Consider the following 24,629-nt stretch of genomic DNA (forward strand, 5'->3'; position numbering starts at 1 on the left):
CCCTTTTGAAATGTATTTTCCACTTAAGTATCCTTTTACTGTCACTTTTTTCCTCTTTGCAGATCAGGCATTTCTCCAGTTCTTTGGAGATGAATTTCTTCGCTTGCTTCTCACAAGATTTATCTTTTGTTCAGCCACCATGAGGATGCACAAGATTTTTCGGGTAGGCAAAGAATATCATTAAAGATCAATTTTGCCATTTTAGGTATTTAAGAGTCATATATTATATTTCACTTGTATTAAATAAACTTTGACTAGATCCAATATAATATTCACACATTAATATGTAAGGTATAAAGATGAACAATCTAAGGCACATCTGAGTAGCTACCACCCAGTTTAAGAAGCAGAAAGTTTTCATTGCCTTTGAGGCCCCTCTGTGGGTCCTCCTGATCCTGTCTCCCCTCTCAAATGAAACTAAAACCCTGAATTTTATAATTGTCATTTGCTTTTCTTTATAGTTTTGTCACATGTTCTTGTGTTCCTACACAACATGTTCATGGATCCATATTGTATGTATTCTTCTACATCTTGCTTTTTGACTCACTGTTATGTTCCTGAGATTGAGCCATGTTGATGACTGACTGTAGCTTTCATTCATCCGTTTTCACTGCTATATAGGATTCAGTTGTTTGACTGTTCATCCCAAATTACTCATTATCTACTGATAATGGCCATTTGGGTTGTTTCTGGTTTGTTATTATTATAAACGATGCCACTGTGAAATCTTCCATCAGTTACCTGGCACACATGTATAAGATTTTCTCTGCAGAACATACTAGTAGTGGACTGCAGAGTCAGACACTATAGATGTATTCAGCCTTACTAGTTAAAGCTCTGGTTATACCAGTTTACGCTTGCAGTAGCTGTGTGTAAGAGTTGCTATTGGTCTAATGCTTGCCAACACTTGTTGCTGTCATTCTTTGTGTTTCATGTGGATCTGGTGGATGTAAGTAGTAGCTCGTTGTGGTTTCAAATGTCATTTCTGGGATTACTCTTGAGGTTGAACAACTTTTCATATGTGTTACTCTGTGTTCTTCTTTATGAAGAGTGTGTTCAAGTCTTTGGTCTGTTTTGCTCTAAGTAGTTTGTTTCTTTCTGTGTATTCATGTAACTATGTAACACTCTTCAGTGAGGTTTTAAAAAATTTAGCCCTTTTTCACTTCTTATAAGTAACATTTGGTTCTTTTTCAAATACGCTTAAATATTTTCAAAAGTCTTTTGCCATTTTTAGTTTTAAAATATGATATTTTTTCCATTTTATGATCATAATTTTAAAATGTGAAAGAGTTGTGCAGTGAATACCCATATACACACTAGCTGGATTCTGCAGTTAACATTTTGGTATATTTGCTTTCTCACATATTTGTCCATTTATCCATCTCTCTTTTTTCAATCATCACTTCATCTCAGTTGTTGATGCATTTTGAAGTAAACTGTGGACTCCACCCCTCAACACTTCATCATGCATATAAATAACTGAAATTTATATTTATTTACTTACTTCTTTTTTTAATGTAAAGTTTACATACAGTGAAATACACAGAACTGAAGTGTACCACTAGATGAGTTTTGACAAATACGTACTCCTTTGTAACTCAAACCCCAATCAAGTAATACAACATAGCATCATTCCAGAAAATTTTCTCCACACCCCTTTCCAGTCAGTCCACTACCCATTATCCCAGAGACAATGTTTTTTTTATTATTTTCACTACAGATTAATGTCACCTATTCATGAACTTGAATTATACAGTGTAAACCTTATTTGATCAAGCATATTCTTAAGATTCATCTGTGTTGTTTCATGTAGAAGTAACTCATTCCTTTTGAGTAGTTCCATTTTCTGAATATATCACAGTTTATTTAGGCCTTCTCTTTTTTTTTTGGCTTCATCAGGTCTTAGTTGTGGCATGCGGGACCTTCGTTGAGGTGTGTGGGATCTTTCGTTGTGGCTCACAGGCTTCTCTCTGGTTGTGGCATGTGGGCTTCTCTCTAGTTGTGGTGCACGGGCTCCAGAGTGCATGGGCTCTGTAGTTTGCGGCGCGAGAGCTCTCTCATTGAGCCCCACAGGCTCAGTAGTTGTGGCGCGTGGGCTTATTTGCCCCACGGCATGTGGGATCTTAGTTCCCCAACCAGGGATTGAACCCACGTCCCCTGCATCAGAAAGTGGATTCTTTACCACTGGACCATGAGGGAAGTCCCCTAGGCCTTCTCTTTTTGATGAACACTTGGGCAGTTTTAAACTTTTGACTATTATAGATAAAGTGACCATGAACATTCCTATACAAGTCTTTTCCAAAGACTTAACGTTTTGAATTTTCTTGGTCATAGAGTAGGTATGTTTTTAGTTTTATAAGAAACTGCCAGACTTTTTCTCAAAGTAGTTGTGTCATTTTCTGTTCCCAGTAACTGCATGTGAAAGTTGCTCTACATCCTTGCCAACACATAGTGTTGTCAGTCTTAAATTTTAACCAGTCTGTTGGATTTATAGTGGTATCTCTTTGTATTGGTTGGCCAAAAAGTTCATTCGAACCTTTTGGCCAACCCATAGTTTCAATTTGCATTTCACTGATGAATGAGGATATTGGACATCTTTTCATGTGCTTGTTAGCTGCATTTTATCCCATTCTGTTGGCTTGCCTTTTCGTTTTCTTAACAGTGGCTTTTGAAGACTAAACTTTTAAAATTTTGATGAAGTTTGAACTAATCAATTTTTTTTTCTTTTGTGGTGTGTTTTATCTAAGAAATCTCTGCCTATCCCAAAGTCACAAAGATTTTCTCCTATGTTTTCTTCTAGGAGTTTATAGTCTTAGCTTTTACATTTAGTTCTATGATATGAGTTAACTTTTGTTTACAGTGTGAAGTAAGGGTTAAAATTTCTTTTCAGTATGGGTATGAAATTGTTCTAGTATCTCTTGTAGAAAAGATTATCCTTTTTTCATTGAGTTACTTTTGTTATTTTTTGAAAATCAGTCAACCATATATGTATAGGGATATTTCTAGACTCTAAATTCTGTTCCATTGACTGATAACATTTTTCTCTAATATACTGCTGCCGTGATAATTGTAGGTTTATAGTAAGTCTTGAAATCCTTGTAGTGTGAGCCCCCCCTGCCACTGCCAAAATGTTTTACGTGTTTTAATAGTTTTAGATCCTTTGCATATCAATGTGAATTTTATATTTTGATTGGGATTGCATTTAAATCTATATAATCAATCTGTGGAGAGTTGTATTTTAATAATATTGAGTCTTCCAATGAATTAATATGGTATATCTTCCCATTTATTTAGGTCTTCTTTAGTTTCTCTCACCAATATTTTGTGGTTCTCATCATACAGGTCTTACATGTGTCTTATTAAATTTATTCCAAAGTATTTCAAGTTTTGATGATTTGTAAATAGAATTATATTTTTTATTTCATTTTCCAATTATTTGTTGCTGATACATAGAAACAAATGTTTTTATGTATTATCAGCAAATAATGTTTTCTAAATTAACCTGGGGGACTTCCCTGGTGGTCCAGTGGTTAGGACTTCGCATTCCAATGCAGGGGGTGCAGGTTCGATCCTGGTCAGGGAGCTAAGATCCCATGTGCCTCGCGGCCAAAAAGCAAAACATAGAACAGAAGCAATATTGTAACAAGTTCAATAAAGACTTTAAAAATGGTCCACATCAAAAAAATCTTAAAAAAAATAATAATAAATTAACCTGTATCCTGCAGTCTTGCTAAATTGAAGTATTTGCTTTGTTACCTTTCTGTGTATTCCTTAAGGTTTTCTATTTACATGATCATGTCATCTTCAGACAAAGGCAGTTTTATGTCTTCCTTTCCAATCTGTATGCCTTTTATTTTGTGTATGTGTGTGCTTTTTTCAGGGCTAGGTCTTAGCAAAATGGTGAATAGAAGTAATGAGAATGAATATCCTTGCCTTGTTCCTGGTTTTAAGGGAAAAATTAATCATTTACCATAAATTATAATGTTAATTGTTAGTTTTTCATACACACCCTTTTTCAGGTTGACTGAGCTCCTTTCTATTCCTATTGCTGAGAGTTTTTATCAGGAATGGGTATAAAAGATTGTCAAATACTTTTTTTCTGCATTAATTGATCCTGATATATATTAATTCTGTTAACATGGTGAATAGCATTGACTGATTTTCTATTAGTAAGTCAACCTTGTATATCTGGGCTAAACACATTTTGTGGTCATGTATTATCCTTTTGCATTGTTGGATTCATTTTGCTAGTATTTCCTTTTGGATTTTTGTATCTGTTTTTATGAATGATTATAGTATTTAATTTTTTCTTGTGATGTCTTCATGTGGTTTTGTTATCAGGTTAGTGCTGACTTCATAAATTGAGTTGGGGTGTGTTTCATTCTCTTGTATTTCTTAAAGAGTTTCTTTTCAATTGGCATTATTTCTTCCTTGAATGATTGGTAGAATTCATCAGTGAAGCCATGTGGACCTGGAGTTTTCCTTTTGGGGATGTTTCAAATTATGAATTCAGTTTCAAAGGCTATTCATGTTTTCTCTTTTGTTCTTAGTTTTAATCACTTGTGTCTTGCAAGTCATTTTCTAATTTATTGCCAAAAAATTGTTGATAATATTCCTTTATCCTTTTAGTGTCTGTAGACTCTCTAGTGATCTTTCATGACTCATATTGGTAATGTTTCCTGTCTTTTTTTTTCCAGTCTAGCTAAAGGTTTGTTAATTTTAATGATCTTTCCAAATAAACAGCTTTTACTTTCATTGATTTTTTTTTACTACTGTTTTTCTCTTTTCTACTTAATTTATTTCCATTCATACTTTATTATTTTTCTTCTTTTTAATTACTTTTATTTTAATTTGCTCTTTTAATTTCTATGTTTTAAAGCTTAGATTGAAAACCTTTTTTCTCTTCTAGTACAAGCACCTACCCTTTAAGCTTAACTGCTTTAGTTATATGATTTAGTTATATGATTTCAATACTTTTAACTTTATTGAGACTTGTTTTATGACCCAGCATGTGAATTATCTTGGTGAAGATTCTTTCTGCACTTGAAAAGACTATGTATTAGATGCTATTCTAATATATGCTATTAGATGTATGCTTCTGCTATTATTAGATGGAGTGATGTATAAATGTCAATTCAGCTTGATGTTCCAAGTATATTAAATAGTGTTCTTCAAGTCTTCCATATTCTTAACTGGTTTTCTGTCTCCTTATTCTGTCCCTGATAGAGAAGTATCTAAACCTCTAATTATACTTGTGAATTGGTTAGTTTCTCATTTTGGTGCTGTTTTTTCATTGTTCATTTTGAAGCTGTTATTTTTTTTTTTTTTTTTTAATTTATTTATTTATTTTTATTTTTGGCTGCCTTGGATCTTCGTTGCTGCGCGCGGGCTTTCTGTAGTTGCGGCGAGCAGGGGCTACTCTTCCATGCGGTGTGCGGGCTTCTCGTTGCGGTGGCTTCTCGTTGCGGAGCACGGGCTCTAGGTGCGCGGGCTTCAGTAGTTGTGGCATGCAGGCTCAGTAGTTGTGGCATGCAGGCTCAGTAGTTGTGGCTCACGGGCTCTAGAGTGCAGGCTCAGTAGTTGTGGCACACGGGTTTTGTTGCTTCGAGGCATGTGGGATCTTCCTGGGCCAGGGTTTGAACCCGTGTCCCCTGCATTGGCAGGCAGATTCTTAACCACTGTGCCACCAGGGAAGCCCTGAAGCTGTTATTGAGTTTGTACATACTTAGAGTTGTTATGTCTTGTTGAAATTACCCATTCATCATTATGAACTGTCTTTATGTGTGGCAGTATTCCTTGATCTGCAATCTAGTTTGTGCAATATTAATATAACTATACCACTTTTCTTCTGGTTTGTGTTTGTTTGGCAAATCTTGTTTTATTCTTTTACTTTTAACCTATATCTGTCTTAATATTTAAAGTGGAATTCTTTTCAACAACATTAGGTCCTGCTTTTTTATCTAGTTTGACCATCTCTACCTTTTACTTGACATTTGTAGTTTTAAATTACATTTAAATTAAGTATAATTCTTAATATAGTTTGAGTTAAATATACTATTATTTGTTTTCTATTTGTCCTGGCTGCAGTTTGTACCTTTTTTCTTTCTCTCCTGCCTTCATTTTCATTCGACTTGAGGTTTTGTTTTGTTTTAGAATTTTATTTTAATAACACTGTAGATTTATGCTGTATCTCTTGTTTTGCTTTTTTAATATCACTTCACATTTAATATAATTATCTTACAATAGTATTCTTCCATTTTCTCCCTCCCAGTCTCTACTATTATTGTCATTTGACTTTTGAGTATGATATATACTATTTGATACTTTGTGGTTATCATAGCATTAAACAGTCAATTATCTTTTTTTTTTTTTTTTTTGCCACACCATGCAGCATGTGGGATCTTAGCTCCCTGACCAGGGATCAAACCCGCACACCCTGCAGTGGAAGTGTGGAGTCTTAACCACTGGACCGCCAGGGGAATTCCTAAAAAAATTTTAATGAGGAGGAAAAAGCTTATATATTTATTATTTCTGGCACTCTTGATTTCTTTCTTTAGATTTAATTTTCCATCTGGTATCATTTTTCTTACCACAGAATTTCCTTTTTCATTTCTTATAGTGCAAATCTGGTGGTGATTAATTCTCTCATTGCTTATTTATCTGAAACAGTATTTATTTCACTCTGGTGTTTTGTGAACCATGGGTTATTTAGAAATATGTTATTTAGTGTTTAAATTTTGGGAATTTTCAAGATATCTTACTGATTTCTAATTTAATTCCTTTGTGGTCAAATAGTATGCTTTGTATGGTTTGAGTCCTTTTAATTTATTGAGACTTGCTTTATTGTCTAGAATGTGGTCTATAATGGTAAATGTTCTAGGGACACTTGAAATGAATGTATCAATATATGCTGCTACTGTTGAATGAAGGGTTCTATAAATGTCTGTTAGATCTCCTTGGTTTATAATGTTGTTCAACTTCTTTATAGCCTTACTGATTTTCTGAATAATTGTTCTGTTATTACAATGTGTAATGTGTGTTTTCCTCTGGCTGTTTTTAAGATTTTCTCTTTACATTGGTTTCCTACAATTTGATTATGATGTACTACCTTGATATGCTTTTCTTTGTTGCTTTCTTCCTGCTTGGGGTTTATTGAGCATCTTGGAGCTATCTAAATATCAAGATATTTAAGATATTTTAGAATACTTTTGGCCATTATTTCTTCAAACATTTCTCTACTTCTCCCTTTCTCTTTCTGGAGCATCAATTACATATATGTTAAACAACCTAATATTGTCCTACAGGTCACTGATTTGCTCTTTTTTTTTTTTTTAAGTGAAAAAAGGTTTATTTACATGCTCTTTATTTTTTAAAATGTCTGTTTTCTCTCTGTGTTTCAGTTTCTGTTGTCTTCAACTTTACTGATGTTTTCTTTTGCAGTGTCTAATGTGCTCTTAATCCTATATCCATTTAGTTTTTCATTTCAGGGATTACATTTTTCTCACCTCTAGAAGTTCTTTTTGGTTCTTATAACATTTTCCATTTTTCTCCTCATTATATTTATGTTTTCTTTTGTGTTCTTGAATGAATAATAATAGCTAAAGTCTTTACCTACTAATACTGTATTCTCTATCATTTATAGGTTTGTTTTTATTGGTTTTTTCTACTGGTTAGGGGTCTCATATTTCTAATTCTTTGTATGTTTAGTAATTTTCTGTTAAACTGTGAGCATTATGAATTTTCTGATGTTGAATTCTGTATTTTGTTGTCTTTAAAGAGTGTTGGGCTTTGTTCTGGCAGGAGTTAAATTACTTGAACATCTTTTTGACCTTTCCCTGGCTTGTTTTTAAGCTTTTTAAGGGCAGATTTATTACAGTAGCATTAACATACAGAGGTAGATTTATTTCAGCCTAGTACTAAGAAGCATGATTTCTCTGGGGTCTCTTTTATATGTCCACTGTTTCAACACATATTCTCCACCCTTGGGGTGTTTGGTCGGAATTCAAACATGTCCCAGCCCTGTGTGAGCTGAGAGAATTGTTCAGATTACAGTAGCCCCCCAGCAGTTCCTGGTTTTTTGTTTTTTTCTTTTTTTAGGGTTTTTGAGCTTTTCATTAGTCACTCCTCATAGTATTTAGTGTGGTAAAACGAAAATTTGGTCTCTGTAATATGTAATTACTGAGGCCTACAGGCACAAGAGAGATAGGAATGACCTTTGAATATATGGACCGTCATGTTAGATGTATAGAAAAGTGGTAATTTATTTTTTCAGTAAATTTTAAGTATGTGGCAAAATTGTAGTCTATAGAAAGTACGAAATGAAGAAGAATTTCCAAATGAGAATCACTTTATTCTTGAAATTGTCTTCTTCTTTTGCTTCCATGTGATTACAAAAACTATTTTCTTTTTTCTTTTATTAGTCCTTTTCTGTCCTTTTTTTGTTTTTTCCCCGATCTTTCATATCTCTTTCTAGGGACTCTTTTTTTCAGTCTCTTTGCTAATATGCTTAGAAACCTCATCCATTTTCACGACTTTTAATATTTATCTTCATGTAGATTGTATCAGTGTATATATTATATATGTATATAGTATATAGTATGACATAAACTGCTCAAACCTGTCTTCTTCTTTTTTAAAAAATTTATTTATTTTATTTATTTATTTTTTGGCTGCATTGGGTCTTCGTTGCTGTGCATGGGCTTTTTCTAGTTGCGGTGAGCGGGGACTACTCTTCATTGCGGTGTGCGGGCTTCTCATTGCGGTGGCTTCTCTTGTTGCAGAGCACGGGCTCTAGGCGCACGGGCTTCAGTAGTTGTGGCTCGCGGGCTCTAGAGCACAGGCTCAGTAGTTGTGGCGCATGGGCTTAGTTGCTCCGCGACATGTGGGATCTTCCCGGACCAGGGCTTGAACCCGTGTCCCTTGCATTGGCAGGCGGATTCTTAACCACTCTGCCACCAGGGAAGCCCTCAAACCTGTCTTCTGAGATACGGTCCTGAATTTTCAAATTCTGGTGGATGGGCTGTCCTCTTTGTATAGCCCATTACATTAAATAAAATATACCTGAAACCTGAAGCTTTATACTATCCCCAAACTATCTCCTCCTTTACATCTCTTTTTCTCTGAGTAGCTCTCAACTCTTCTTTCAAGTCATCCATTCCTGAAATCTTAGTCATTTTTGACACCTCCTTCTCCTATAATTAATTGCCCAGGCCCATTAGTTTGACCTTTTCAGCATTTCCCATGTCTTTTCTCTCATTTTAATTTCTACTGAAACATGTATTTATTTATTCATTAACAAATACTTGTTGAAATTCTGTGTATTTTAGGATTTTCCCCCCAGCAAGTAGGAATTACATGGTTTCCACAATATAGCATAGTTCCCAGAAATGATAGGCCCCAGTAAATGTTCATGAAATAACTCACTAAATGAATATATTGGGTTGAACCATATGAACTTATCATTTTTTGGGTCAAAATGGTCAAATGTCAGCAATTTCGTATGTTCAACAAATATATTACCAATAGGAAGGAGAATGTGCATATTAAGTTACTTCTTAATACTGTTCATATTAACAGTAATATTAATGTGTATAATTTTCTTTCCTTAAACTATAAAATTGACTTTTCTCTTCTTTGTTTACCAGGAAACACGAAATTATCCAGAATCATATCCACAACTGCCAAGGGACGAAACAGTGGAGAACCCTCACCTCCAGAAGCACATTTTGGAATTAGCATCCATTCTGGATGTGCGAAACGTGTTCCTTGAGAATACCATAGACGACTATTAAAACAAAAATCCTCTGTTGAAACAAGTTTTCATTTGCCACAGATTTTAAATGGTGCAGTTTTCTAATGTGATGACAGACACATAGTGGTGTTATTTAGCTTTTATTTTTCAATTTAGGACCACCATTTTAAAAACAAGCTGAAAAAAATTGTTCAAACTTTTAGGGTAACTGTTTTAAAATACAGTATTTCAGGTCTTTTAAAAACTCGATTAATCTTGGAATTTTTATTTTTTGGTTTTGAGGTACGGATACTTACCTCTAACATCTGATCCTACACTCATATAGTCACTATTCTCACCCTGAGAAGAGTAAATCATTTATTTTTGTATAATGAGGAAAACCCAACTCTTATACTTGGACCTTAAATGTGTGGATTTGGAAAATATGTCATTGTTCACAAATATGAAACTAGCCAGCATGGACTACTAAGAATCAAGAACAGAGCCCTTCCATAATATTTCTTTTCATTCCAAGTTAGTAGATAGAAAAATATGTGATTCTTTGAAGCCTAATCAAGATAGTTCTTAAAAGCATTTAATTCGTTTAAATGCTGTCAAAATTTCAGTAACTGTATAGGATTGATTTGCATCTGAAAAGCTGAATCTTTAATTGGGGTCTTGAGATGATACATATCATTTGGAAGGTGTGAGTCCTGTGTTATCATAAGATATGTTTGCATATTTTGTTTTCTTTGTAGTCTTTGAGTGCTGGAAGTGAAAAACAATAACTTTTAAATCTTTCAGTCAAAAAATCAGATTGTCGTTTTCATAATACAGTGTTTCCATAGGAATTCCATTTAAACTTTTATTAATTAATGAGATCAAGTTTAAAGACTGTCTAGGTTGAGGTCTGTGGTATACAGTAGAGAGTTTGTAATCTTTTTGCCTAGTTCAGATTTATGAAACTTCAGAGTAGTTACTAATTTTAGTTGAGGGTAACTGAATTGTTATATAATTAAAATGGAAGTTGCTTTTGCATTGACAATTTGGAAATTAGGTTTTTAAAAACTCCTTATATTTACAATTTTATATTTCATGCACAAGTTTTTTATTATTTTATATAGGACCCAGTGTATTATATAAAGATTTTTGTGTTTTTTCTTCCCTTTCATCCCCTTCATAATTTTACAGGCACTAGCTATGATTTCTTTCCCCTCTTTTGACTCCCCAGCATTCAAGTTCAGAAATCTATGAATCAAAAGCCCTTCTACCTAATTTTCTGTACAGGCTCACAACTCTACCTCTGGCAGTCCCAGGGGAAATGAGGTGTTTGCTTTTGGTGCCTCTTTCCTATGTCCCTAGGGAAATTTTACAGTAATATTTTTAACTTGGTTTTTATTTCTAGCATACAGAATTATTTTGGTCTAAGTTATTCATGTACGTGTTCCAATTTGTTGGTTTTTCATCTGAAGTCTTGAAGTTATTGTTTTTGGGTTTGGGAGCCTTTGTGGGTTTTTTAATTAATTTTTTAAAAGTCATTTTTGTTTGTTCTTTTAAACATTATTTCAGAAGGCTTTGGAAAAGTTACCCTGGAGAGAGATTTCCTTTGCTAGTGGGTTTTCATTATCAGATAAAGACTGCTTTCCTTTTTTTTTTCCCCCAGTACCTTAATAAACTTCATAGCTTTCCTTTCATAACAGTGTTCACCTGAACTACAGCAATAGACTGTCCTTAGTTATCTGACCTCTTGTTTCAATTCCCCTGAAGTTCTGTGCCAGTAAGATTCCTAGCAACACATATTCTCCTGTTCTCTGATGCTTAAAATAATATTTATCGTCCTGAGCTTTATCCTCACTTGATTAACATAAAGAACACTGGTTTGAGAAGTAGGAGACCTGAGTTCTAATCCTGGCTTTCCTGGTAACTAGCTTTATGCCCTTTGACAAGTGTCTTCATGTCTCTGCTTTTTAGCACTCTCATCTGTAAAATGAAGGCATTGGCCCAAGGTTCTGTCCAATTCGGTGGCTCTATAATTTGAACTCTCGGTTCCAAAAGATATTGATTTTCCCACCGCTGCCACCTGGAAAATTGGTTTCCCTTATTTTAGTATACACAACATTTTCTTTTCTATATCATTTTTACCTAGTTTTTGTTCAAGAAAATATCTGGGTCCCACTTAGTTGTTGTAGAAACTAGTTCAGAGAGAGAATCTCTGGAAGAAATTAGAGCTTTTGTTATTAGTAACATGTTTGTCTAAGAACAAGGGGTCTTGGAACTCACAGCTAGTGTTTAGATGATGACCTTGCTCCTCAAGTTAATAGTAGTGCAATTCCTTACTGGTGGTTAAAAATTTAAAGTGAACTGAAATGATCTTGAGAGGAAAACTGTGCTGGAAAATTCTAAACTATTGTTTCATTCATGCCTTTAAAAAAATGTGTGTTGAGCAACACTATACTCCAGATTTTGTCCTAGGCTTAGGTGAACCAGACAACGTAGACTTAAAAGTCCTTGTTTTCATGAAGCTTATATTCTAGTAGGAGGAATCAGGCAATAAATACAATAAATAAGTAAATTTATGTTAGAAAGTTTTAAATAGTATGAAGAAAATTTAGAGCGTGGCAAGGGAAATTTTTCGTTTGTTTTTAGGCAGAGAATAATGTTCAGTGAGTGATCGGGGTAGGCCTTATTGTGAAGGTTACATTTGTGCAAACACTTGTATTCCTTTGTTGTTTTTTTTTTTTTAACTTTTTGTTATGAAAATTTAAAACATACACAGAGTTTAATGAACCTTTTATACCCATTACCCAGCTTCTACATTTTAAGACCTTACTTTAATCGAGGAAGAGGAAATGAAAAAGGACAATCACTCAATGGGCTCAAGACGACAATGGCAGAGAATCTTATTTTCTCAATATATACTGCTCCCCTTTATGAATATTAAAATGTTAAACCCTTTATTTATTTTTAGAATTCATAGAAATTTAAATTTTGGAACTAAGAACAAAGCAAAACAATGGGAAAGGGCACTTCTTTGCTTTCAAATTGCACAAACTCCCCCCTGGAGATTCTGATACAGTGTCTCACCTCACCTAAGAACCACTGTAAACAAAATAGTGTAAGAGTGCAAGAAGTCAGTTATATACAAAACAAAATTAAGCACATTGGAATTGTTTTCTCTTTCTTTGTCCGTATCTTTCTGAAGTTGATAAAGCAACTATCTTCCCTAATTTACAGAAGAGAAAGCTGAGACCCCAAAAAACTGTCAGTTTTTTTTCATAAAGATGGAGCTAGAACTAAAACTCAAATCTCCTAATCTCAGCCCAGTCTTTCCAGTAGCTCAGGTTGCTTTCTATAATGAACAAGAAAGAAATAATTAGAGATTTATATTTTGGCACAAAAGCTATGGTATTTTTTTAATATATCAAATATTGAAACCAGTAAATCAATCAGCCCCAGCAAATTTTTATTTATTAATTATAAAAAAATCCACAAGTCAGACATTTTGTCTTTGATTTTAGCCAGGGTATATCCTTTGTGTATGTGTGTGTGTGTTTTCTTCCTAGGAAGTGGTGCTCTCAAAAACCTCTCAAAGCACATAGAATTTATTGTACCCTTTATATTTTTACCAAGTTGAAATGTTTTGAGATTATAAAAGTAAAGTGCAATCTAGTCATGACTGAAATTTTCCTGGTAAAGGGTCTGGATTTTATTTTTTCTCACTTGTGGCTACTATGCTTTGTTTTCTTCTTGCAGTAGTATTCCCTGAGACAGATTAGGTGGTGATTGAACTGAATTTCTTTGAGGTAAAGGGAAAAGCAACAAATCCGATTTATATATTAATTATGAGAGCTTTCATTAGCATTTTTCTCCAAGTTTAATCTCTGACCTGTGTGAGTTAGTAACTTTCTGTCTCTTAGAAGGGTTTTGGACTTTGTTGAAAAATCTTGTACTTAGTTATCCACAGAGACTTGTAATCAGTCTGATATACAGAGAATATTCTGGACAGGAAATATAGTAAGGTACCAAGGTCTGCAAACTTGGCTACTGCCTGTGATTCAGAACCACCTCCCCATCCTAAGTGAGTAAAAAGATTTGATATGAATATGAATGGTATGAATCTCCTGGTGATATTTTGGGTGTATATGTTCCTGTATGTTTGTTTGGAGAGTATTAAGGATATTTACATTGAGGGCTCTTTGTTGTCCTTATTTATTTGAAACTCTTATTATATTTGCAATGGCATGTATATATTTTCATGATGCTGAATCTCTGTGTATACTTTTTGTATATATGTACATATTTGTAAATATATGGTATGCAGAGATACAGTATGTGTATATTATATACCCATACCCATTGTGGGCTGAATTTATTTAAGTTCTGTGAGGACATCATGGTGGCATTGTTCATGCTGCTGTAATTAGGTTGTGGCTGTATCTCAATCGTGAGCCTCTATTTTGAGGGGCTTGTGTTTGGGTAAAATGGACTAATTTGGAGTTGAAATTAGGACATGAAGATCTTAACAGAAAGCTGGATATTCTTAGCTTTAAAATCATCTGCCAATTTCCATTTAAACTGATGATAAATTAGTGATATAAACCTGAAAAACCTAAGTATGTGAAACTGAGACACCAGCAGGTTCTTAAGCTATATTAGTACTTTATTTTCTTGCCTGTAGTTGGGTATTATTACTTAGTAACATACGTATTTATACTGAGAATCAAGGGACAGTGGAAAAAATTACTTTGATCACATTTCAAAATAGATAGGAAAATGTCCTTTAAATAGGGAAATATGTTCCTAGTTGCCATTTTGATGCCTGATACCACAGTTTAATTTTGGAACAATTTTTTTTTCCACCAGTGTGTCTCATATGTCTCTGTGAGGCAGAAAAAGGAGCATTAGGTAGAGGAGGGCTTTACCTAGGTGGAGTCGAATTTAATGAGGAACAAGAGGTTGATAACCTTTATATTTGCAGCAGCTGTGATTAATTTAGTCCTGTCTTGGCATTTCTAACTAGAGATTTTTCTTATTGGAACTGCATATCAAAGATGAGTATGCTTATCTGAGAAAATGCTTCCAGTGAATAAAATGCCTCCAGTTGTATTTCTTTGTCTCTGTGAGACCACTGTGTTCTGCAAATTGATATATTCACACACGAAGTAGGATTCTTAATATTAGGTGCATGGCGTGCTATAAAAGTGGGGCCTTCAAACCTCTACCAAGAATGACAGGTAGGGGAGGATAAGAGGATAGTAAATATGTGCAGTGCCAATTTGTGAACCTATGGAATATCACAGAGATCAATATTCGGTTACTCCTGTCTTCACTGGGCATGTTTATTTGCACGGAAGAGTGTAGGAGATATTTAATATACACTTGAATACATTCACCACAGAAATTAAGTAGGGGTTATTTTTTTGCTTGATAAAATATAACTGCAAACAACTGTTTACCCCATTATTCTTCAGAAGATTAAATCTATCTGATCCAATTTTAAATTATCTTGAAGAGAAAAGTCAGGAGTCAATTCTACTGTCCTCCAAAATGTTACGTTTGCCTCTTCATTGTATTTTTAATATGTCAGCCAAGTATTCATAACACTTCTCAATTACAATGTTAAATTTAAAATAAAGTTGTAATAGCCTTTTTCTTAAATACATATTAAAATTTGGTTATGTATTCTTTCTGAGAAAATCAGTGAAAACGTTCATAATGTCTGATGTTCGAGTTGTTTTAGTAACCAAATCATTTATTGCAACTGGAGAGTAGCAGAGCAGATGTTACGCTATTTAAAATTCATGGAACTGACTCATGCTTAATGTGGACATTGATTTGAGGAGAGCAGCAGCATTTAGAAGTGTAGTAGATGAGACTGACATTGTGAATATGACCTCTGACTCTCTAACAGTCAGGCTGCAGTTAAATAAGAATTGCTTAGAAAACCAAGCCCTCTCCCCCTGTTCTCCTGCAGTCTTAGACATGGATACCTTATACCTGTTCATGCCGTACCTCCAGTTCTTTCCTGGATACTGTGACCACTTTACCTTAAAAAACAATTTTATTAAGGCAGTTCATCTTCCTCAAACGAGAATTTCAAAACATAATAATTACACTGTGTCCCAGCTTCACTGAATTTTTGAACACAGAGATTTATTAAACATGCCTTGTGTTTAAGGAAGGATAATTGATGTGTGAATGGAATCAATTACCTATTGAAGGGAAGGATGTCAGGATGATGTAGGGGGACATGCCCTTAAATGGGTAAAGATAAATGTATTAAATCAAGTGTAACTAATTTGTTGATGCCATAGAAATATTTCCTTTGGAATTCTGTAGATATGTTTTCTTAAGCTAAAATTGATATTTTTAACTTAGTTTGGTGTAATATTGACTTTTAAGAAGAATTCCATTTCTGTATAACGTTGTTAATCACTGACTGAAGCACCAATTCTTAATTTAAAAATATTTTTGTTAATTTGTATTTTTTAAAAGTTATATTTTAAATTATCAAACTATTCTAAGCAGTATGATTTTTTAAAAACATTTGAACAGTGCTTTCAGAGTTTTTTAGCAGTTTGAGGTATACTAATTCTGCACTCCATATTCACTTAATCATAAAGCCTGAATTTGGTCATAGAACAGACTATAAATTGGGAATATTTTCCTATTTTGGTGGACAATTCCAGTCTACAGCCCAAGACAATCATCTTTTTAGGTGTAGTATTGTTTATTGAGACATTGGTAATTTTAGGGTTGAGATTTTTTTACTTTTCTGATAACCTTATGGAATGAAGATTAAGAGAATGAGTGTTTATGTCACTTTTCAGAATGAGATGGGGAATTATAACTAGCCTTCCTTTAGGTCTGCAGTAAACAATATTTAAAATTTTATGTTATATTACTAATATTCTTTTCTCTTTTGAAACTATCATGAATGTCCACTTATCTGTGATGGAAAATTAAGATTTGTAAACATTACAATTTGACCCATAAGTCTTTTCAAACATCAAATCAGTAAGATCAACCATTGTAAAATGTGAAATGATCATATATGATAATCCCAGAGTAAATATTTCCAAACCATATAGAAATAAACACTATTTAAATTAAAAAAATCTATTCCTACCCTTCTTTGCATGTTACTGACTTTTTTCTAGATTATAGGTATGTGTTGTAATGTATTAAAAATCTGCAGGAAAAATTGCTTCAAATGTTTTAGGGCAATAAGAATTTTTATTTACTATTTCTTGCAGAATGAGTTTTTAAAAAAAACTTTTGTTTCTTTTTTATTAAAAAGAACTCTTAATGGGTTCAGTAAAATATTTTAGGACTTTGTGGCTTTTTATAGTTATCTGGTTACATTCCTTTCATCACATAGATCATATGACTAGTTCTCCAGCTGTTTTTTATTTGTTGTTTTTAATAAACCTTGCCACTCAACAATCAAGAGATATATTTTGGAGGCTTCTTCCTGTCAAAGTAGAAAGGTCTTAGGTAATAGGAAAGGCAGATGCAATGTCCTACCATTTTCATAGTAGAGTTTACAAATGAAGGAATTTATCCAAATAGGTTTATCTTCACTGTGTAGCACCAGTAAAAATAGTGGTTTCATTAATCATTGAATGTGATGAAGCAGTTTTAAATCATTTCCTACTTAGCTCTAAAGAATTTTGTCATTTCAGGCCACATTATTATTTTCTCTGAGTAGTTTCCATTGTGAGGTTGAATACCTTTTTCTTTATTCAAGTCATCACTAAAGGTTAAGATAATCAAATAGGAGTTAAAATAAGTTATATTTGGTCTTTTTTCCCTGAAAATAATGGTGAACCTATTGTCTGTATTATGGATATTAGGCAGAAATGCACTTGTTTCAATCATAGCAGAAATTACATTTGGAGAATATAATTACTTGATTTCCTAGTGGTGTGAAATACTTTTTAAAAATTGTGCTTGTCTGTAACTGAAATGTTATAGAATTGTAACACTATAAGGATTATAGAGGTATATTTATTAGCTCTCTTTGAGAGGTTGAAGCACAATAATTTTCACGTAACAGTTCTTATCCAAGTGCTGCTAATCTGTCGTGCAAATAATGAAGCTATTTGGTTGCCTATCTAGCTATTCACAAATCACTGTAATCCTTGAAACGTAGTCTTGTTGCTCATTTGTATTAAATTTTGGGTATTGTGGGTTAATACTTTAGAACAAAATCCATCAGTTCAGCTCTGTGAGACAAGAAACCATTTGGATTCACTAGTTTTATGTGTTCTCAGTAGAATTAAATTTGAAGGGGCTATTTACCACCAATGACTAAGGGGGAAAATTATATTGTCAATATCATTTGACTTGAACAACTGTGGTATTGTAAAAGTCTTATCTGTTGTGTTTCTAAATTGCTTAAGCCATACATACTCTTAAGGATGTTTTCCTATTGTGTTCCTTTTCAGCAGCCTTTTTCTGCTTTGTCTGTTATGGCTAATATGTCATAGATTTTAGAAATTGAGAAGTTATCAAAACATTTTATTTTCTTGATCATCACTTTTGACTCTTGTATGATACGTGATTTGTCAAAGGATAGCAAGCCTTTCACTACTTCAGTAAATGAATATCAGAGTAAACACTGTGATTCTGCAGAGCAGATTCAGTAGGCCCTTGTCTTTTCCAATGTTTTCTTCTGTTATATGGTGCCTACCACCTTGAGGGCTCTTAAATAATAGAGAATGGAGAGTTAAACATTGTTTTGATGTTTATTGAATAACAAGATTACAGAATATTTGATTTTTGTTGTCAGTGTATTGACATTTTTGCATTGATAAATGTTCTCTCTAGGAATGTGATTACATTCATCAGGTGTGAACTCTTGTAAATGAATTTTGTATCTTGAATTCACGTATATATTAAGTGTATCATCGATATAAAAATAAACATTATTTGCTTAAAGTTTTTGCTACTTCTTCAGAATTGTTGACAACATAAGGGCTAAACTGATAGGGTTTGCTTCTTTCAGATAATTCCTCGGTTACTTGAAACAGTCTTGAGGTTGAGGATTTGATGCTATTGTTTTAGTTTGTAAATTTCTTCTACGTCCTAGTCTTGGTTTTTTCCCTGCCCTCCTCCTGGTGGGACACACTGAGGGAGGGATTGTTTCAGGGGATTGCGTTGAAGCTGCTGGCCCTCGGGCTGGTGTTGGGTCTGGGCAAGAACATGTGCAACTTCAATGTGGAATGTCTGGCTTGGTTGGCATTGAGGATCCGGAGACCCGACGTAGGCTACCAATTTGTACTGTAACTTTGTACAAGGCAGTTTTACCTCTCTGGACTTTCTTCATCTGTCAAAAGTTGGAGGCCCATTAGTGGCTAGTAAAATGAATGTGGTGGGCTGCCGCTAGCGTGTGTTCCTAATGAAATGCAATATATCAGAGTGTACTATATAATAAGGGTATGATTCCGGAAACTCTTCTTTCAATGACACATTACGTGTCCTACAATGGGTCACAGGCACAAAACTTAAAACACCCGTTACGAAGCGCGAGTTCCCAGTACTAAACGTGTGGAGCCACAGGTGCGTGAGGAAGGCGGCAGGGGCTTGCAGGGACAAGGCGGCCGTGTAGGGTGCAGACTGGGATGCAAGGAGAGGAGTGAAAAGTCTGGGTTGGACCAGCGCAGCCACGGCCTGAGGTTTCCACGCCACAGGCTGGCACCACCGCAGCAATCAGTTCTTTCCCCTTTGCACCAGGCTCCTACCACTTCCCCCGCTCCGCACCGCCCCCTTTAAAAAAAAAAAAAGGAAAGAAGTGCTTCAGCCACCCAGTCCTCCTACGAGGGTTTGGCCGCTTGCTGACGTGGCGGGCCGGCTTCAGAGAGCGCCCAGCCCCGCGCCCTCCAGCGGTTCCGGCCCAACCGCCACCCCCAAGCTCGCGCCGGCCGCCAGGGAAGCCGCGCTCAGGCGCATGCGCACGGTGGGACGGCCCCGCGCGCAGCCACTTCCGGCGCGCCGGTGGAAGTGCGGTTCCGGGTCGCTGCTCTGCCCGCAGGCCAGCCGTGGGGGCTGGTGACGCGGGCCGGCGCTCACGAGAGGCCCCGGAGGCGGGGCTCTGCCGGCTGCCCAGAGAGCGGCAGGTGCGCGGGCGGGGACCGGAGACACGAGCAGGCCCCTCTTTCTCCCGGTGGTCTCGGAGTGCGCCCAAAGAGGCCCCGGCTGGGTTGCCCAAGACCCAAGGCGGGGGGCAGTGCCGGGGTGCAGAAAGGACGAGGGTGGGGGCAGAGGCGGGCTCCCCGGCCTGGGAACCTGAAGCCTGGGGTTCCGGAATTTCCCCCCCTGCGCGACCTTGGACCAGTCAGTCTTCCTCTCTGGGTCTCCGTTTCCCTGCTGTCAAATGGGAGACACATTGGTCCTTCCCTTCTTTGACAGTCTACGCACGGGCGGGTCTGGAAGAAGACTGAGTGGGATCCAAACTGCTGTGGCAGGTGGCTGGCCCCCGGGCATTAGGAAGCTGTCTTTTACCCAACTTAGCCATCCTTTTTCTCAGCGACTTTCTTAGTGCGAGTCAAGGCTCTGGGGTCTGGCCGGGTAAACAGTGTGACTGTCAGAATCAACTGAAATAAATACTGGCCCTGGGAAACCTTAATCTCGTTAAAGTTGTTTTGCTCACTGCTCCCAAGGCGAAGTGAGTTTAGCCACTTACTACAATGAGGGGTTCTGTTCTTTGTGCCTTTAAGTGAAGCTCTTAGGCAAATCACAGATGCAAAGACCAGGGTGAGGGAGGGGAGACCCCTGAGGATTGTGGTAGCGACAGATTTTCTCTCCCCCTCACCTTAGTCCTTCCTCCCTCCTCTTCCACTCCCCCTGCCCCGACCCCGCAACATTTTGGCCTTACACTTGAGAGGAAATATTCAATGCATTTTATTTTTGTCTTCATGCAGGACAGAAAGCTTTGACCTCCAAGCTGTTTTAAATCTAGTAGATAAGCCAGGTGAGTAGGTGGTTTACAGACATTGAAGGTAAAACTTTTGAAGAATTGTACAGACTTAAATGGATGCTCTGAAGTGGTAAGAAGTCATTTGTACATCTTAGAGCGGAGCTTAGCTATCCTCCACAAAGTATCAAAAGTTAAGTTTGGACCCAGAATGTAAATGTTTCATGCACGTTAGGAGGGAAAGATGTTTGAATATCATGTAAAACATTGTGAAAAAAGAAATTGACTTGAGGTAATTTTAATCACTCTTAAAGAGAACCACACAGCATTTCCAGGAAACATTTAAGGATATCGGATACGTATACAATACAGTTGGCTGGCTTGCCTGTTTTTTTAGGAAAAAAGTTGTCAACATTTTCTAGTGAACAGCTGATTCCAAACCATCTTGGAACATTAGAACATTATACCTTCTCCCTGTATTGAGTTACATGTTTTTGTCTAAACTGTAGTTGAACTTAATATTATTGGGGGAAGGATTCAGAAGCATTATGTTAATGTTTGCTGTGGGAAATTTTACTTGATGTGTTACATGCCACAGCCAATGTGGTGTAATTAAAAAAAAAAAAAAGAGTAAGGACTTGTGAGTCAGAGTCCTGGGTTCAAATGCCAGCGCTGCATGTAGCCACACAATCTTTGGCAGATTACTTCACCTCCTTGAGACTGGATTTCCTTATCTGTACACGTATCTGTAGCACCTGAGTGCTTTTCAGATGTTTAGTAATTGTGTTCTAGTAAGTGTGCATGTAAACTTATGAAACTTAATCTTGAAACCTGAAGCTTAACAAAGCAACCCAGATGTGAAATTTCTCTGGTGTTTAACTTAGAGCGCTCTTTCATCTGATTTATAGATACGCTATTGCCACAAGCCTTTGGCCCACATTTCAGTGGGAATGCAGCTAGTTTGGATATCTGGAACTTTTTAGGCACCTGTCTCGGAATTCCTGGTTGCTGGCCTAACGACTGTTGTAGGGGGTTCAAGACCTGGCCATCAGTGCAGGATAGCCACACAGCAAAATGTTTGCAAAACTAAAGAAGAAAATTGCAGAAGAGACTGCTGTCGCTCAGAGGCCAGGAGGTGCTACTAGGATCCCACGATCAGTGAGCAAGGAATCGGTTGCCTCCATGGGAGCTGACTCAGGAGATGACTTTGTAAGTATCTTCTCTAGTTTTTAATGTTTGGTATAGCCGCATTGTATTTTTAAAATAATATTTCAGGGAATCTTTGCAATAAATATTTTTTCTTTTTTTATTATTTTTTAATAGCTGTTATTTTTTTATATATATATTTTTAGATATTTATGTATTTATTTGGCTGCTCTGCGTCTTAGTTGCGGCCCTCGGGATCTTTGTTGCGGCACGCGGGATCTTTAGTTGCAGCATGCAGGATCTTGAGTTGCAGCATGTGAACTCTCAGTTGCAGCATGTGGGATCTAGTTCCCTGACCAGGGATCGAACCTGGGCCCCCTGCACTGGGAGCGCGGAGTCTTTAGCCACTGGACCACCAGGGAAGTCCCTCCAATAAGTATTTTCTTTTAAAATTGCAAGATTATTTGTAGTTTATATCTGATTCTTCTTGCTCTGAGGTGCTTTTCTATTTCTTTTTTCTTATTTTTCATCGGTCCCTTTGCATATTCTCTACATTGTCCTCTTGTACTCTTTTTCCATCTATAAACCTTGTGCATCTTCTTTTACATTTCGTTTCTCAAAATACCTTGGCTTTTTGTGTCTGCACATATATACACTCTAAGTCGGTTGCTTAGAGAGGTCTGTGAGTTTGGTGTGGAATTAGCCAGGGAATTAGCACTATTTTAGTGGGAAAATTGATGAAAAGATTGCACTGATGGCTGCATTGTGTCCCTTATTTGTAAAATACCTTTGTAGTTGGAAAGATTTGAGGATGCTGCTGTGTTAGGTAAGTGTCATGCCTTAGGATTAAAATCGGGTCGGTGGCATATGACAGGATCCTCTTAAAGTTAGATAACTTAAAAGAAGTTATTTATAATGCTTGATATATGTAAAAGAATGTATGTAATGTAAATGTAAAGTATAAGACATAAAAATAAAATGAATGCTTGTTAAATCTGTCACCTATACAGAGAACTAGAACATTATCGGTACCGTCAAAGCCACTTGTTTGCTCCTTCTTGGCTCCCTTCCCTTTCCGCCCCTTCAGGTAACCTGTCCAAAAGTTTGTGTATATCAATCCTTTGCTTTTTAAAATATCCTACCAGATACATATATATTCATAAACAATCTGTTGTTTAATGTTGCTTATTTTCAAACTTTATAAAAATGGTACACTATAGATGGTTCATTTATTTTTACTGCTGTATAAGATTCCAGCATTTGAAAAGGCCACAATTTGTCTCTGTCTTCTACTAGTGATAGATACTTGAGTTGTTTCCATGGTCAGATGAGTCGACCTCCTCCTTTCTTATACTACCTGTTCAGGTCAGATTACGTGGCAGAAGCTATTAGGTTATTGGGGTGGAACAATAGATGACCAGATCTAAATTATCATTGGCTCCTGTATTTAACAGGAAATATAAATGCACGTTTGATCACCAGGCTGAAGGACATAGTTTTAATGCTGAGTTCTGTGGCAGAAGTACTTGCTTTGCCTTCACGCTGACTTGCTAAATGAAGTCTCTCATCTTGAATGTATTCCAGATATGGAGATTGGCCTGAATTCAGGAAATACTTTGCTGTGTGACTTCTAAAGTTATCTGTTTGAACTTATTTATGTATACATTCTGATCTTCACTCCCTATCTCCAGACCTTTATATCCCATTGCATATATTTCTCCGACCAGGTGCCTTTCCTCTGGTATCTCAAATTCTAACATGAACAAAACTGAATTCATTAACTCCATTTCCACATTTCCACTTCGTCCCCCAAGTCACCAGCAAGAAACCTTGGAGACATTTTAGACTCTTCGCTTCTTCACTTCTTGGTGTCCAATTAGTCAGCAAGTATTTTGGCTTCCATCTCCTGACTCAAACTTACCCTTTGTACTCCAGTTACTAGTAGTACATTTTACTTCCATTTTATTTCAGGCTGTCTTTCTTTTGTGGACAAATGTGGTAGCCTATCTGGGCCCCCTGGCTCCAATAACTCCCCAAAGCGGACCTGTTCATGTCTCTCCATGCTTAAAACTCCTCAGTGGCTTCCCCATCATCTGCAGGATGAAGTGCAAAGTCATTATTATAGTATAATGGTAAACCCCTGTGGTCTTGTCACAGCTAACCCATCCTACCTTTATCTCATTCTACTTTCCTACACCCTGTGCTCCAGCCATATTGAACTTAATGTACTTTATGGAATGGACAACTTTCCATCATGCCTACAAATGTTTGCATATGCTGTCTCCTCTCTCTGGAATTTCTCCTGTGTCCTCCTCTCACTTCTGAATTCCTCTGACATACTTTTGTGCATCCTTCAAGACTTGGCTCACATGTTACTTCCAGGAAGCCCCCTTGACCCAACCTGCCCATCTCACCCCCTCTACTCTTTATCCCTACTGGCTGAATTTGGTCCCTTGTCTCTTATATCCTCTGTTACACTGCATTGTTGTTGATGATTTGCTTGTTTGTCTCTCCCACTAAACTGGGAGCTTCATGAGAGGCAGTAGAGTAACAGTTAGGAACTCAGGCCAGGTTATGGAGGCAGACCTGGATTTGATTCCTCTTTCATCGTTATTGTGTGACCTTGGGCAAATTTTTTGTCACTTTTCTATGCCTTAATTTCCACATCTATAAAATGGAGATAGGAACTATACCTGTCTTTATTAAAGTATGTGTGTTGGGGCAGGGCGGGCAGGCAAGGTTCTCCCCTAGGTTCGATTACTCATTAGAAGAACTCACAGGACTCAGCATATAGTTTTGCTCACTGCTGTCGTTTATCACAGTAAAAACATATAC

At 36.3% G+C, this 24,629-nt stretch overlaps 2 protein-coding genes across 6 annotated transcripts in view; both read left to right on the forward strand.

The window, feature by feature from the left end:
- SCAI (suppressor of cancer cell invasion) overlaps positions 1 to 18,673 on the forward strand; it is a 142,828-nt gene extending 124,155 nt beyond the window's left edge. For both annotated transcript variants that reach the window (XM_082467759.1, XM_082467761.1), the window contains 2 exons: positions 63 to 163; positions 9,645 to 18,673. In XM_082467759.1, the coding sequence (XP_082323885.1) occupies positions 63 to 163; positions 9,645 to 9,791 (248 nt within the window). In that variant the 3' untranslated portion in view covers positions 9,792 to 18,673. The remainder of the gene's footprint in view (positions 1 to 62; positions 164 to 9,644) is intronic.
- A 1,027-nt stretch (positions 18,674 to 19,700) lies between these two features.
- GOLGA1 (golgin A1) overlaps positions 19,701 to 24,629 on the forward strand; it is a 56,205-nt gene continuing 51,276 nt past the window's right edge. For 2 of the 4 annotated variants that reach the window (XM_082467756.1, XM_082467757.1), the window contains exons 1-2: positions 20,690 to 20,705; positions 21,557 to 21,857. In XM_082467756.1, the coding sequence (XP_082323882.1) occupies positions 21,723 to 21,857 (135 nt within the window). In that variant the 5' untranslated portion in view covers positions 20,690 to 20,705; positions 21,557 to 21,722. Of the gene's footprint in view, positions 19,852 to 20,655; positions 20,706 to 21,556; positions 21,858 to 24,629 lie in introns of those variants that run through there. The other 2 variants (XM_082467755.1, XM_082467754.1) reach the window with 2 other exon arrangements.

This window comes from Balaenoptera physalus (genome assembly GCF_965194825.1).
Source record: "Balaenoptera physalus genome assembly, chromosome: 7".
In the NCBI taxonomy this organism is placed as follows: Eukaryota; Metazoa; Chordata; class Mammalia; order Artiodactyla; family Balaenopteridae; genus Balaenoptera; species Balaenoptera physalus.